Source organism: Mobula birostris, chromosome 6, assembly GCF_030028105.1.
Source record: "Mobula birostris isolate sMobBir1 chromosome 6, sMobBir1.hap1, whole genome shotgun sequence".
Classification (NCBI taxonomy): domain Eukaryota; kingdom Metazoa; phylum Chordata; class Chondrichthyes; order Myliobatiformes; family Myliobatidae; genus Mobula; species Mobula birostris.
In genome coordinates, this window is record NC_092375.1 from 164,276,394 (window position 1) to 164,293,166 (window position 16,773).

Here is a 16,773-nt window from a genome sequence, read left to right on the forward strand (position 1 = left end):
GTGGTTGGGTGATTGATGGTGGAGCAAATATGATTGGGGCTTAGATAGGCAAATAGTAGGATTTGGACATTGTTTATGCAGAAGGGATTAGTTTAATTGGACATTTGATTACTAATTTTATTCATTCGACACACCATTGTGAGCCAAAGAACCCCATTCCTGAGCTGTTCTGTGCTCAATGTTCTCAATAAAACTTCTGAAATTTAACTTTGTTTTCCTTCAGATTAATTTGAAAGAAAATGTGTGGAAATTGGATGAAATTGTCTCAACTGTTTAGCGTACTAAATGATACAATCATGCTGTGATTTAATGCAATCTACACCTTGACTCAACTCAGGAAAAAAGGTGTAAAACAGGCTTTGGAAGCAATTGAGAGTGATAGATTAAACTAATGAAGACATCCAATGACACTAAGAACAATTCAGCTGATAAATTTAATTAGGTTTTAGAGAAATGTCCCCTGACCTGATAAAGTGTCATGGCCCCAAATTGCAGCTCTTTGTTCCTCTCCATAGACACTGCCTGCCCTGCTGAGTTCCAGTGTCATTTTGTGAGTGTTCTCTGGACTTCCAGCATCTGCCAGCAAAATCTTTTGTATTTTTGAGAACTTTTTTTGTGTTTAACATCTTACTAGAAATTTCATTTGCAGGTAAAAATGACATTTTTCCCAGAACAACACATGCAAAGCACTGGAGAAACTCAGCTGGTCAGGCAGCATCTGTGGAAAAGAATAAACAGAATAAAGAGCCGAGACCTTTCTGAGGACTCCCAGAATCCATTTTGGCTGATTTGCCATCTCAAGCCAGTAGCTTTCATATTTTAATTCCTTTCAAAGCACCATCTAGTGGCAGGTCTTTTGATATTTAACAGCACATTGTTACTTTAAGCTTGAATCTCGGAAATAAATATTTACAAAACTGTTTTCAAAGGACTTTGCAAATTATTTTAGATAAGGTGTGTGGAGTTACTTTAGAATAAAGTTGCAAAATTGATACTGAAATTTCACTTGTGTGTAGGCTTAAGTAAATTGTCAGATGTCCTTGAACTTTTTCCAGATACATTGGTATTCTTAGTTAATAAAACTTAGTGAAAGTTTGGCCTTTGTAGCTGAAGGCAAAACTGCCAATGGAAAAAAAATAGGAAAGCACAAGAGTCCACATTTGGAGGCAGGATAGGAAAACATTAAAGTAACAGAGAAAAGTAAAGCCATCAAATGCTTGGGTGAAAATTTTACATTCGTTATTGATCAACTTGGAACCAGTGTAGGTCAAAAATCACAGCAAAAGACGTGTTTTTTCCCAGTATTTGTAAAGATACAAGGGTGATTTTTTTTTCGGTTGTCTTTAAAATTCTGGGTTGAGATTTTATTTTCAGTGTTTAAATGGGAGAATTTATTGTACAGAATTACTTCAAGCAATTAATTACTTTGAAATATTGTAGTTTTTGTTAAAAGGACAAATGAAGCTTGACTCTAATTGCCAGCCTTAGTGCTTTTCTCTTTTTAAAAAAACTAATCAAGAAGGAATGGGAGTCTTAAGTATGCAGGACTTATACAGGCAAGTGCAGGGTAATAGACACGATGGGATGGATGGGGTGAAGTGTGTTTATTTTAATACTAGGGGTATTCAGGATAAGTGTTGAACTTAGTGCATGAAACTCTGATGTTGTGGCCATTCCAGCGACATGGCTGAGAGATGCCGAATGTTCCAGGGTTTTGATGTTTTAGCAAAGGCACAGAGGGAGGTACAGGGGTTAGGAGTTGCTCTGTTAATCCGGAACAACATCACAGCTGTAACCAGAGGGGATGTAATGGAGGGCTCATCCACTGAGTATATATGAACAGAACTCAAAAATCAGAAATCTGCATTCACTCTGATGGGATTATACACTAGACTATCTCCCGCCCACCCTCCCATAGCCACTGGGATGTTGAGGAACAGGTATGCAGGCAGATTAGGGAAAGGGTGTAAAACCAGCAAGGTTATTATTGTGGTTGACTTCAATTTCTGCAATGTGGACCGGGACCTCCTTTGTACAAGGGGTTTAAATGGGGCAGGATTTGTTAGGTGCATCCAGGAGAGGTTTTTAAATCGGTATGTAGATACTTAAATGAGATGAGTGGCCATACTGGACCTGGTGTTGGGAAACAAGCTTGGTCAGGTGACCAGCTTTTCATTGGAGAACAGTTAGGGAACAGTAAGGACAACTCCTTAAGTCTTCAGATAGCTATAGATAAGAGTAAGTATGGAACTTGCAGGAGAGTATTAAATTGGAGCAGGGAAAATTACAAGAGTATTAGATGGAAATTAGGGCATGTTAATTGGAAACAGCTGTTTTTTTGGCTAATTATCATCTGACATGTAGAGGGTCTTAAAGACCAACTGTACAGAGCATGTTCTAGTAAGAATGAAAGACAAGGTTGGCAAGGTAAGGGAATCTTGGATGTTGAGAGAGTTGATGAATTTAGTCACAAAGCAAAAAGAAGCATGTAGGATTTGGGAAGCTAAAACCAAACAGAGCTCTTGAGAAATCTTATGTGGATTTTGCCTGTCTTCTCAGCATGTCCTGCCACTAATGGAAGTTTGTATAAAAACATCCTCAGCAATTCCTAGTGCCTTTTAATATTTGATCATCAATCTGAAATATTAAACCTGCTTCCCAGTGGCTGGAATAATTTGTCACTCACAAAATCATCCCACAATGTAATTTAAAATGTGTTGCTTCATCCAAAGGTCTTACCATTCATCATAGTGTGTAAGAATTACTTTCTAAGCAGAAACTGGATACTTTATGCACTAAATATTTGTTTTCAGTAATAATCTCAGCTACATTTTATATAAGTTAGATCTGGTGTGGTCCATATCGGATCATGTTTACAACTTTCAAGAGCCCCAGAGTGAGCACTGTGTGATCTCTGCTTAAGGAAGTAGTCATTAAAGGAATAAATATTTGTCCTGTTTTACACTGTCCCTTATTTGATGTGAGCTAAACTTGACCTGCTGATTAATTGACTTGAATACCCTCTTGATTAGTTTATAATCACTTTAGCTGGTGTATCATGTTATTTACAACAATATCCAGCGCACTAAAGTTAATGATGAATTAACACAATGCCAGTAAATTAACAGAGCTGACTTGAAGGAAGGCCTGGTGCACTTCTGATGTTGTCTGATTTAAATCACAAGTTGAATAAAAGCTAGAGAAGTCCAATAGGTCATGTACCTTTGGAAAGAGGAAGATTTCGGCCTGAAGTCACTTTCTCAGAACTGTAATTTGATAATAATTGGTGTAATGGCATGTATTTTTGAGATGCTCATCCATTTCAAGTTGTACATCGACTTGCAGACCAGAGCAAAATGTTAGGCAGCTTCATTTTAATAATCAGATCTATTGAAATATTTGTAAACAAGGCATTGAACAATTCCCTGTTTAGTAATACTTACTCATCTAAGTTCATTGAAAACCGAGCACCAGACAAGATGCAGCTCTTTGAGAATTTTGGGGGCTAGAAATCTGTTTGGACAACTTTTCCAAAGAAAGATACTGTTCTGTTCAAAATTAGTGCTGATTGAAGCAATTGTCACCTATTCCCAGGTTTCTTAGCTACCGTGCAGGTGTCCACATTTTCAGGTGTGATTTTCATGTTCACATGCAAAATATTTTAACCTGAACTTCTAAAACTGAGTTATTAGTAGTTTAGTGCCCAGACTTCATCAGCAGTGACATTTCAATCATACTCAGAAATGATATATTTTTTTAAATGCCAGTCACAACAAGCTTGCATTGGTATTCAGATTGCTGCACACTGTTCACACTGAAGTCCATTCCTCCTTGCATTTTCAACCACTTTGCTACAATCAAGGCTGACTGTTTAGGGTTGACGTGAGCATGCAACAGATACTTCGCAGCAGGCAGCGAAGGCAGTGTCGGACTCACTAATGTAGACTGTGTACAACCAGCCATCCTAGGGATTCATACTCTTCCCCTGAGCAACGGGCAGACAAGCTGAGCCTTAACTGGGTATCCCTCATTCACATGCCTGAACTCGGAATGCCTGGAATACAACTGCACGTATCTGATTGCGCTTGTCTTAGCTGAAACCAAGGTCACCTTTTTCGCTTAGAAAAGTGTTCATGTAGTTGACCTTTAGCTACCTTCTGATCATGATCCTAGCTTCAGGATCGTTCCAGTCTGTAAGTGCTGACGCATGCCACAGGTCAGAGTTTGCTGCTCACTGCTGTATTAGAAAAGTCTTGCACCCCACACCGCAAGGCATGATGAGACCACACTTCAGCTCAGAGAAGCGAGCTGAAGACAGAATGGGCATTAGTTGCCATTGAAAGCTTCAGCAAAGAGCAGGCGCCCATACTCGTACAGCTCACACCTATGACTGTCATAGTTCTCATTCTCAACACACAGGTATTCCTTAAGAGCAAGGGCCACTTACTTGGCAGTAGACCCTGAGAAGACTTTTCTAATGGTCAATGCCAGGTCTATTAGCTGCTTCTCCCATGCTTTCATTCAAAGCTAGTCTCAATTACAGCTCATCTTTCAGAGGCTGAACTGTCTGAAGTGATGAGTTTGGGGCAGAAGTCCCATCTCTCAATTAGTAGCGCACAGCTGCAAATATCATGCCACCGTCAGGGCTTCGTGGAAACAGCATTAGAGCTGCTCAAAACATGATCTTGTTGTTTGTACTTCTCTGGCAATTCCCTACTGTGTTGGGCGGCTTTGTACTGATCTGCACAGTGTAACTTGGCCACCAGACAAGCTGACCCATTGCCTGCCAAGAAGGCAAAGACTAGAAGCAAAGAAACATCCTACCACTATAACTTTAGAATAACTCATAGTACCTGGGTAATCTCCAACCTGATGGAATAAACACTAATTTGTCCTTTTGATAAAACTCCCCCCGCCCACACTTTTTCTATTCCTCACCCTGGCCTCTTACCTCTTCTTCTCACCAGCCTATCACCTACCCCTAGTGCCTCCCCCCTCCTCATCTTTCTCCTATGGTTCACTTTCCTCTCCTATCAGGTTCCTTCTTCTCCAGCCCTTTAACTTTTTCACCCAGCTGCTTCTCCTATCACCTTCTAGCTAGTTCCTCTTCCCCTTCTCCCCATCTTTTTATTCTGATGTCTTCCCCTTTTTCTTTCCAGTCCTGAAGGACAGTCTTGGCCAGAAATGTCAGCTGTTCATTCATTTCCATCGGTGCTGCCTGACCTGTTGGGTTCCTGCAGCATTTTGTGTGTATGAAAATCCTTACAGTTCTTGTCTGTTTCTAATCAAAAAAAAATCATCAGCATGCACTGTGTCATTTACGCTTATAGCTAGAATTCTGCTGGTGTATTTAACACTAAAAATAGAATTAACCAAAGGCTGTGTTTTAAGTATCTGGTTTATTGTATTCTCTGAGAGTTTTAGTAGGTAAACAGATCATATGTGGGTATTCATCTTCATCTGTCTGTTTAAATTACCTCGCCACTTCTGCACAAATTCTGACATCCTTCAGATAGTGATATTTATCCTGATTATATTCTGATTAGTTGTAATATAAGTATTTTGACATCTGATATTAGAATTTAATTTATCTTGTTTGCACAAAGTTAGAACATATTCAGTGGATTCCAGTTAATTGGGGCAAATCGGGGTCAGTATATTTTGGCCCAATTAAGCGGCTGCCCCAATTAGCAGGTTTCATAGAACTAGTTATAAAAAGAGACAAACTGTCATTGAATTGAGTAACAAATTATGTATTTAAATTAAATACAGAACAAACTAGAACACTACCAATATTGCTGGGGCTGCCTGTCATATCCGACAGTGACAGGAAACTTTTGCAGAAGAGTTTCTAAAGTGGGAAGGCTGTTGAGTGGGACAGTTCCAGGGGGGCACTGGGGCTGTCTCTTGACCTTGGAAGTCCAGGTCCAGTGGTTTGAGTAGACGTCACAACTGGGGGCTTCCCTGGTTGCAGTGGACAACAATAACCACTTCGATGCCTCATCATACCTTTTGCCCTCCACATAGTGTTGTTGAACCGCCTTCCTGACAGTGGAATCCCACTGTAGATCTCATTCGCCTAGTCTGACTTTGCATGCTTTCTCTCTGGGGTGTGAGACCTGCCGGCTGCCCTCACCTGGCTAGCCCACCTGTCGAAGCAGTGTGCCAGGGTATGGCCCCTGCAGCACACAAACAGCTACTTGGAGCCACAGGTGAGAGTTGAGTGCCTGGTCAGGAACAAAGGTAATATTCAAGATCACTGTCGATACCTTCAACTTCTTCGTAGTTCCTAACTTGTTCAAGTAGCAAAATCGTTTCAACTGCTGTTTCTGACATCCCCAAGTCTGAATGCTTGAAGCCACAATGAGCAATACAGCTCTGAATTGTCTTACTGCTTATTTCTCAGTAACTATCAGTGACAAAAAGTCACTGCTCTTTGAACATAAACACATATAACTGATGCTATTTAAATAATGTCCATGGTATAGTGTCTAATGGCCACGCAAGGGCACGTGACTGATGCTAGTTAGAAAATGTTCAGCAACAGTCTCCTACTCCAATTAAGTGACATAGTGTCCCAAATAAATGAAGGAAACCTGCTATTTTCTTGATCTGCTTTTGTTCTTTAAGAGTTGCCCCAAGTTAGCAGCTGTCCGATTTACCAATGGCCCAATTAACTGGATTCCACTGTATATCATGAAATATATGATATGGTGAAATACATGGCATGATCCTTGATGTTTTCATTAACAAGTTAAGTGAATTTATTATTTGATAATCTATATTAGCAATTTTATTTAGTTTCTCTGGTCATCAGTTTATCAGAGCAGCCCACATCTTATAATGCATGTTTTATTCTCTGTAAGTATGTACTGTACTGCATGATGATTTGTGACATAGATAAAACTTATTAAATGTTAATGTGCCATCTTTTTGTAAATTAATCGTTCAGTGTCTATATCCATTGCTTGGTTGTTATAAAGAAACATTGCCTGTTACATGGCAGTTGTTTCTCACTCATTCTCAAGAGACTCAGTACCATGTTGCGTTTGCATAAATTGTCCTTGTACAGCTTCTCACTGTTGTAATTGAGGCTTATGTGCATTGCCTGCTCAATGTTGTTTTAAAAAAAACCTGCATTGGCATGAGGTTAATGCTTTCGATTATTACCCGGCACACAGCAGAGAATCAGTCTGTGCTGCCATTCTAGCCTTGCTGCACCTCTTTGACTTCTTTTTCCATTATTCTCATGGACAACTTCCAGGTACTCAAACTATACCTTTTTTGGCATTTCAATTTTATTTTCCTAATGCAGCTTGCTTTAAGTGTTCAATAATTAATTTTCTGGTCGAGGAGAGGGAAAACAAGCATTCTCCTGTGACAGTGCTGCTTGTCAGTGGTGGGAGCAGTGCATTTTCCATACTGCGTGCACTATTTTATCTTGAATAACCTTGCCTCAAAGACGCTGGAAGCACAGCTTTTTCACAGTGTCGCAAAATTCTTAATGTGAATGAACCACCAGCATTTCAAACTCTACTTATGAGCAATGTTATTGGTAATTTTACAATAGCCTCATATTTATTTGTACAATCAAATAGATCGATATTTAATTCTAGTTTGAATGCAGCTGCCAGTCTCCTTTTATCTGATGACAGGCTGGACTGCCAAATGCTGTAAACATAACTTGCCTGTTTTAACTCTTTGTATTTTGTGGTAATATTTCTGAAGAACAAACACCGAACAAATGTTTCCTTTCAAAGGATAGCTGCGTTTGTTGCCATTTCTATTAGTCTTTCAGTTTACTATAGGCAGTGTTCTGGTGACTTTCATCCTCAATACTCATAAAATTTTCAGGCATTTCTGAAATAGATTTACGGTTAACGATATTTTTATTCTGTTCGCCTTCCAGATGGATCCTGTGCAGAAAGCAGTCATCAACCACACATTTGGAGTTGCAGTTCCTCCCAAAAAGAAGCAAATTATCTCATGTAATGTCTGCCAGCTCCGATTTAATTCAGAGGTAGGAACAGAGCCTGTATTGTATTCCTTTTTAAAATAATTGTGTTTGACGAGCTATAAGAGCTAATGCAAACCACGGTTCCATTCACATGTTTCTGTCGTTGCTTATTTCTGGGAATAATCTGATATGTACTTCACGTTGTGTTAATTTAGTAAGCACTTCGCCAGGGTCAGGATATGTGGTACATTTTTCCACTGCTGGAGCAGCTGTGTAGAAAGGTGATGAGTGTGGCTTACATCTATTTTAGGTCAGCTGTTGGCTGATCTCTGGTGTTGATTACCTTGTGTAAATTACCCAGGTAAAGGCTTTCTTCAAGGTGAGTATTAATAATGCACTGAGTTTTAACATCTTTGTAATAGGATACCCAGGTAATACTTTTTGTCCAGTTGAAAAGACCTAAATGTCAACTTAAGAATTGTGCTTCTGCTTCCAAATCAGTCACTTTACCGAGCTAGTAATTAGCAAACAGTGAATTAAATATTCTTAAGTAGTATTTATGTGAATTTTCAGGCACTCTTAAGAAAATTACCTGTCAGTTTTATGCAGAAACACAAAATCTGGATTACCATTCATATTTTTAAAAATGGTAAAATATTTGCTGTATTTTGGGATGCAGTGATGTTGGTGTCAGATTAGAAAACAAAGAAAATATTTATTGTTTATATTTCTTGCTTTAATTGTGAAGGTACCGGGGAGTCATTTCAAAGAATAAAGTTAGAAACAAGATCTGTTCTCTGTACATGTATGATGTTTATAGATAAATATTGACCATTGGTTTTGAGCATATTGAATCAAAGCAGTCGATTGAATTAATTTCTCATATCATGGATTACGCTGGTTAGGCTCAAGGGGGGACGTCATTATAGGAAAGGCTGTCTTGCAATGCAATCATTAGATCTTCTTTTCGTTTCAGATGTGAGCTTGTCATTGCTAGATGACAATTAGATTACACTTTGCACACTTTTTTTTCAGCTGGTCTTGTGGGTTGGTGAAGTAAATGTTTATTTGGATAAAAATCCACTGTCAGGTACTGCAGAATATTTTCATTATGGGGGAGTGTAGAGGGCTCAGCAGTTTAAGTAGACTGTAGTCATTCACCATTTGACTGTATAGTTTTGTTTTCCTTTTAAAATTATTTAATATGATACATTGAGCTTATGTAAACTTGACATTTATCTTACATTTGAACAGTTTGTGGTCAATTATTGCCACTGGCAATAAGGAAATGGCAATAATTTAGGAAGGAAGTGAAAATATGTACCACATTCATGCAAGAGAGGTATGGTATGTGTGTTTATGTAAAGGGATTATAATTGTGTTGTCCCTTTTTGCCATTCCCTTTGCATTTGTGTTTTTTTTTATGATGCCGAGTTGCTAGCTCAACACTCAACCCAACGCGCTGGAAAGCGTGCAAGGGGCCACCCGCGATTCGAATCTGGGACCATTCACCTCAAAGTCTGGTGCTGATGCCACTACACCACGGGAAAGGGATTGTAAGATAGTCAGAAATTCATGAGATACTAAATGAGTACTTTGCATTGCTGTTCACCAAGGAGAGGGTCATGTGGGATAGTAAGATCAGGAAGAGGTATGCTCATATTCTAGGGCAGGGTTGGGTTCCCAATCTGACAAGGACTTCTGACCCAGATTGGGAACCCTTGTCCTAGGGCATGTTGATGTCAAGAAGGAGGAGATGTTGAAGAAGATTAAGGAAGATAAGTCCACAGGGCCTGATGGGATATATCCAGGTCACTGAGAGAAACAGAGACCTTGAAATCTTTATATTCTCTTTAGCCTCAAGCAAGATCCCAGACGACTGGAGAACAAATGTTGCTCCCTTGTATTAAAAGGACAAGAGGAGAAAACCAGGAAATTATATGCTAGTGAGATTTATATTAGTGGTAGGGAAATTATTGGAGAAGATTCAGAGGGATAGAACCTATTCACATTGGGAAAAGTATGAAATGAAAGAGGGATATTCAGTATGACTGTGTGGGGGTTGCCCTAAGATTGACTGAATTTTCTGAGAAGCTGACAAACATGATTGATACAGGTAAAACAGTAGATGTTGTCTTCATGGACTTCAGTAGAGAATTTGACAAGGTCACTCATGGCAGGCTGATTAAGAACATTAAGATGCATGGGATCCATGGCTGTGCCATAGTAGACAGAGGCTAACGGTGAAGAGAAATTATTCTGACTGGTGGTCTGTGCCTAGTGCTGTTCCACAGGGATCATTGCTAGGACCTCTTTTTTTTTGTTTGTGATATTTGTAAATACTTTTGATGAAAATGTAGGTTTGTTGAGTTTGTGTGCAACATAAAAATTGGTGGAGTTATGGATAGTGAGGAAGGTTGTCAAAGAATACAGCAGAATACATGTTAGATGGAAATAAAGGGTAGATGGAGTTTAATCCGTACAAATGTAAGGTGTTGCACTATGGGAGTTTGCATAAGAAGAAAGTATGCAGTAAATGGCAGGGCCCTCGATGTACAGACCATCTTTAGCCCAAATGGCTATAATTGACCATAAAGTATTCAAATTATACCAGAAGATGCTCTCTGAAAGTAGCAATTATAAGCTGATAGGGCAGTAAAGAAAGTGTACAGTGGACTTGTATTTATCAGTTGGGATACTGAGTAGAGTAGTTGGCAAGTCATGTTACGGCTATATGATACATTGGTCAGGGCCCATTTAGAGTATTGTGTGCACTTCTGGTCAACACATTCCTGGAAGGATGTAGAAGCTTTGGAGAGGGTGCAAAAGGGGGTTGCCACAATGTTATCTGCAATAAGAGAGTATTAGTTGTAGGAAGAGATTGGACCAGCTTGGATTGCTTTCTCTGGAGCGTCAGAGGCTGAGGGGCAACTTGGTAGATAAAATGTAAGATTGTGATTGTCGTGTATAAAGTGGACAGTCATAGTCTTTTTGCCAAGGTTTAAATTTCAAATACAAGAGAGCATAGATTTAATATGAGGAAGGAAAGTTTAAAGGAGTTTTGTGAGGCAAATTTGCTGCCAGGTGAGGTGGTGTAAATGGATGTGACAATATTTGAGAGGTATTAAGGCAAGCACATGGACAGAGGATGCAAGGATACAGACCTGTGTAGGCAAATGTGAACGGTTTAGTTTAGCATTATGGTCAGCAGGCATTAAGGAACAAAGGCCTTCTCCTGGCACTGTACTGTTCTACAGTATGTACTGTGATGGTTTAGGGATGGGGAGCATGTACACAGTTGGGTCTATGAAAATAAAACGAGGAATCATGAGGACCTATTTCACTTAAACCTGATTGAATTCTACTTTATAAGACTTACAAATAGTTGTGGTAGTTGTGCTTCCTTCAGCGTTTTTGAAGTTGTATGTGTACAATCGGGTGCAACACTCCCCAGCTCAAACCTGTTTCTTATATGGTGTTCAAGCAACACACACAAAATGCTGGAAGAACTCAGCAGGCCAGGCAGTATCTATGGAAAAGAGTACAGTTGACGTTCCGGGTCGAGACTTTTCATTAGGACTCCTATATGGTGTTAATTCCTTCCACTTCTGACTTTGACTGAAATATTTCTGAAACAACTGTGCGTACTGGGAGAGCACGGATTTTAGAACAGTGATTCTTCTTCCTTTTCCATTTCAAATTTCTGCTTTTAAAAAAATCGTCACTCTGAAGAACAAATTGATTTAAATGTTATCTGAAACAGATTGCTAAATTTTCAAAGGTGCTGGATCCAAAATTAATTAAGTAAATTGTACTTGCAGTTTTGTTTTCCTAGTTGAAATTGCGCCAATCGTAAAATTGGCATAACCAGTTGTGATCTATGTTAGTGTGCCTGATATTTTTCTAGTTTCAGATGTGTACCCAAAGTCATCAAACAGATGCAATGCAAATTTCAGGCAGTAGCAATGTGACAGAACTCCACAGACAGACCTTGGGAAAAGTTCAAAGTAAATTTATTATCGACGTATGTATTCATCTTCACATGCAACCCTAAGATTTGTTTTCTTGTGGGCATACACAGTAAATCCAAAAACATAATCAAATCAATGAAAGATTGCTCCCTGCACCCAACAGGACAAAAAAAAACAATGTGCAAAAGACAACAAGCTGTGCAAATACAAAAAAAAAGTAGGTAAGCGATACATATCGAGAACATGACATGAGGAATATAGGAACATGATATTCTCAGTAGAACATAGTGGTTAGCGGTCCTGATTCCACCTTTAGGGAAGCAAGGTTGAGTCCTCATCTCAGTTGTTTTGTCTGTGGAATTTTTATGTTCTCCTCTTGGAATTCTGGTGGGTGCTCTGCTGCCTTCTCACATTGCAACTACATGCTGCTAAATTGCAAGTGTACAGGGGAATAAGGAGTGTGAGAATGGGATTCATTTTTTGGGAGCTGCCATGCAACCAATAGGCTGAATGCTTTGGGGTGATAAATATGTAAAACAGGAACATACCATTCTTGCTTTAAGCAGGATTTACAGATCCGTTCTGCTAACATTGGGAGACATAATAAGGGTGCTTTGGAACTGGCTGCAGAGTGTTTTGATAGCACCAAAAGTCCACAAGATGCTCGAACGATTATGAAGTGCCTGCTCCAGCATTTAGTTGTCAAGTACACTTTCAATGGATGTCACTGGAGGCAACTTTACATAGTGCAGTGTGAGGCATTGTCAGGATGGAGAGGACAAACATGCACCCATGAGAAACCTATTCACAGGAACTTTTCAGAGAAAATTCAAAACATCTGGATCTCTTTGAAGAATATCTTCGGAAGCTCATATGTTTGAAGTCTATATTAAGAGGGACGTGATGTTCTGCACATGGCTTTTGACCATCCTCTCTTGTCTGAACTGTGTCTTCTAAGGAGGTGAAAATCATTACGTGTTCACCTTTCTGGCTGTTGGATCATTCCATGCAACCATGGTCAGTATCTCCTGTATTTCTCAGTTTGCTATTTGCTGCAGCATCTGAAGAATCACCAAGGTTTTCTAGTCACAGGAACAATCTCAGTTTTTTTTTTACGTTGAAGAGGGGAAATGGTATAGCATGGGATTTGTCATCATCATTGACTTCCTTTAAGTAGAGTAACCAATGACAGTATCGTGCACCTGTATCGTTCTCCCTTGAAGAACGTGGATCTTCTTATTCTCTTGGGCTTTGTTTCCCTCACTATCTAGATGCGTGTAGGTCATGAGAAGAGCTTTATGATGGTAAATGCCATGTTTTCTTGTCAGCTCCCACAACGCTGTACCATTAGGAAGCCTGAGACTGGGCATTCTTAGCAGCCAGCAACGTTCTTCAGAATGGGTCCTAACCAACAAGGGACAAGGTTCAAGGTTGCTTCCTTGAGTACTCACACTGATTATACACCAACTACACCAGGTACAGCAGAATTATAGTGGCAGCCACACAAATACCAAGATAAGCGTTCAATATAAGCCTCCGTAGAAATTGCCTATTTTAAGATACCATGGAGAAAAAAACTAAAAAAAGCCCCAGCTGAGAAGCACCAGATTTCATTCTGTTCACAACAGTTATAAATGATCAAAACAGTATCACAATATTTTACTTAGGCAACCACTTATGATTAATAATAGTCTCTCACCTATTCCTATCATTTTCAATTCTGCACACAAGGGAAGCTCCTAGAAAACAGGTGGCATTGAGCAGATGTCTCATCACACAATATGACCTTGTACATGGTTGATTCATACATATTAGAAGAACAGAGGAAGCGGAGGGAATAATCATGTGATTGAAATCAAAAGGTCATGAGTATTTATCATAAGAATAAATTGGCAGCCATGGCATCAATCAAAATATTTCACAAGGATACAGTATGTTCTATTGCAGTAAAACTATGTTTGAGCTTTGAAAAGCATCCGTTTTCTTTCAGGTGGCAAACAAGGTTTTCTTTGACTACGTTGACCTGTAATGCATGACATTAGCAATGTGGCGAGGTGACATATTGTACATCATGCAGTAATGCCAGCTTCTGCCACACAGTGCGACATTACTGCGTAGAGAGAGATGTGATGTGGCTTCACAGAGAAAATATCTAATTGATGCCGGTGGCTTGAGGGTAGCTGAAAATAAAGTAAAATTAAGTTGTATATTAAGAGGAAATCATATCGTTTTTCTGTCGAGTACAAAATCCTGGTACAGTTTCTTTTTGATATAACTTGTCGGTGGATTTCCATATGCTTGTGCTGTGTCCCCTCTGTAGCTGCTGAACAGTTGCTCCCTTTCCCTTTGAATTTTCATGCATTTCTTTGAGTATCCATAAAAAGCTCTTGCCCTGGAGGGCCAGGTTCAGATCGCTGGCTCTGACAAATTAAGGAAGCATTCTGAGCTGGCCTTGATGTGGTCAGCATGATACCAGAGAAGTTATGGATGGATGGGCAATATAATTACTGATCTTGTGATGGAGAACACCAGTGCCCTAACCTGCACACTAGGCATTCTCTCAAGAGTGCTGCCAGTGTTGAGGAGCTTCAGCTGGCTGAAGAAGCCAGACCTCAGACAGAGATCATTAGAGAACTTCCTCTCCAATCTATAAGTTTCCCCTCCAATGGCTCAAGCTGGATTAGGGTGACGATGGATTGTGTAACAAAAACATTTCAGTGATCTCTATACATGCATCAACAGCAGCCATTAGCTGAAAGAAGAGCCCACCACCTGAAGAATGGAGGTGAGTTTCTTGGTTCCCCGACTCTATCACCCTCCCAAAACCGATGACATGTGAGCAGAAACGTTAACTCAGGCTACTGATTATCTTCTGTTTTAAAATTTGTAATGAAGGTACTAATTAAAGCAAAGGAGTTTTAGTAATCACAATGAAACATTCATATATGTTAGAATTCAGTGGCTTCTCAATGAAAGGGAGGATAATCTCTTCAAGCATGGTGAGTTACGGTACTCAGAAACATATGACCTTCCTCTCTGGGGAACTCCTTTCAAGATTTAGTTATTTTGGCCTAAGACTTGGAGGTGAAGGACTGAGAGTCAACTTTTTATTCTCATACGTTGAACGTGTGAGCCCTATAATAGGCTTACTGAATGAAATGTGTGTGGATAAGTGTGGTGTTTTTAGTAGAGCACAGAACAGTACAGCACAGTGCAGGCCCTTTGGCCCACAATGTTTGTGCCGGCCTTTTAATATCCTGGCAAGGAGGTTTGCTAAGGCTATTGGGGAGAAATTAAACTAGAATTGCTGGGGGTGGGAACCAAACTGAAGAGATGGAGGAGGGAGCGGTTGGCTCACAAATAGAGAGAGCTTGGAGACAGTGCGAGAGGGAGGACAGGCAGATGATAGAGAAAGGATAGGCTCAGACCAATGCTTTGAAATGTATCTATTTTAATGCAAGAAGCATCATGAACAAAGCGGATGAGCTTAGAGCATGGATCTGTACTTGGAGCTGATGTTGTGGCCATTACAGAGATTTGGATGGCTCAGGAGCAGGAATGGTTACTCAGAGTGCTAGGCTTTAAATGTTTCAGAAAAGATAGGGAGAAAGCAAAAGAGGTGGGGGTGTGGCACTGTTGATCAGAGATAGTGTCATGGCTGCAGAAAAGGAGGAAGTCATGGAAGGATTGTCTACTGAGTCTCTGTGGGTGGAAGTTAGAAACAGGAAGGGGTCAATAACTCTACTGGGTATTTTTTATAGACCACCCAATAGTAACAGGGACATCGAGAAGCAGATAGGGAGACACATTCTGGAAAGGTGTAATAATAACAGGGTTGTCGTGGTGGGAGATTTTAATTTCCCAAATATTGATTGGCATCTCCCTTGAGCAAGGGGTCTAGATGGGGTGGAGTTTGTTAGGTGTGTTCAGGAAGGTTTCCTGACACAATATGTAGATAAGCCTACAAGAGGAGAGGCTGTACTTGTATCCCACCACTAAGCACATTTTTCCCTCCCCACCCCCAGCTTTCCACAGGGATCACTCCCTACGCGACTCCCTTGTCCATTCATCCCCCCCATCCCTTCCCATCGATCTCCCTCCCGGCACTTATCCTTATAAGCGGAACAAGTGCTACACATGCCCTTACACTTCCTCCCTCACCACCATTCAGGGCCCCAGACAGTCCTTCCAGGTTAGGCGACACTTCACCTGTGAGTCGGCTGGGGTGCGTCCGGTGCTCCCGATGCGGCCTTCTATATATTGGCGAGACCCGACACAGGCTGGGAGACCATTTCGCTGAAAACCTATGCCCTGTCTGCAGGAGAAATCAGGATCTCCCAGTAGCCACACATTTTAATTCCATGTCCCATTCTCATTCTGATATGTCTATCCATGGCCTCCTCTACTGTCAAGATGAAGCCACACTCAGGTTGGAGGAACAACACGTTAAATTCCGTCTGGGTAGCCTCCAAACTGATGGCATGAACATTGACTTCTCAAACTTCCGTTAATGCCCCACCTCCCTTTCGTACCCATCCGTTATTGCCCATCCTCTGGCTTCCCCCCCCTCCTTTCTTTCTCCCTAAGCATCGATTGTACCTCTTCCTATAGATGCTGCCTGGCCTGCTGCGTTCACCAGCATTTTACCAGCATTTTTTATGTGTGAGGTTGTACTTGATCTGGTTTTGGGAAATGAACCTGGTCAGGTGTCAGGTCTCTCAGTGGGAGAGCATTTTGGAGATAGTGATCATAATTCTATCTCCTTTACCATAGCATTGAAGGGGGGTAGGAACAGACAAGTTATTTGATATCATCGTAATGTACTCTAGCCATATTGAGTATAGG

The 16,773-nt window shown here is 40.4% G+C and overlaps 1 protein-coding gene across 5 annotated transcripts in view; it reads left to right on the forward strand.

The window, feature by feature from the left end:
- The window catches only part of znf385b (zinc finger protein 385B), a 307,211-nt gene that overhangs the window by 216,843 nt on the left and 73,595 nt on the right, over nucleotides 1-16,773 (forward strand). For all 5 annotated transcript variants that reach the window (XM_072259629.1, XM_072259631.1, XM_072259630.1 and 2 more), the window contains one exon: nucleotides 7,910-8,020. In XM_072259629.1, the coding sequence (XP_072115730.1) occupies nucleotides 7,910-8,020 (111 nt within the window). The remainder of the gene's footprint in view (nucleotides 1-7,909; nucleotides 8,021-16,773) is intronic.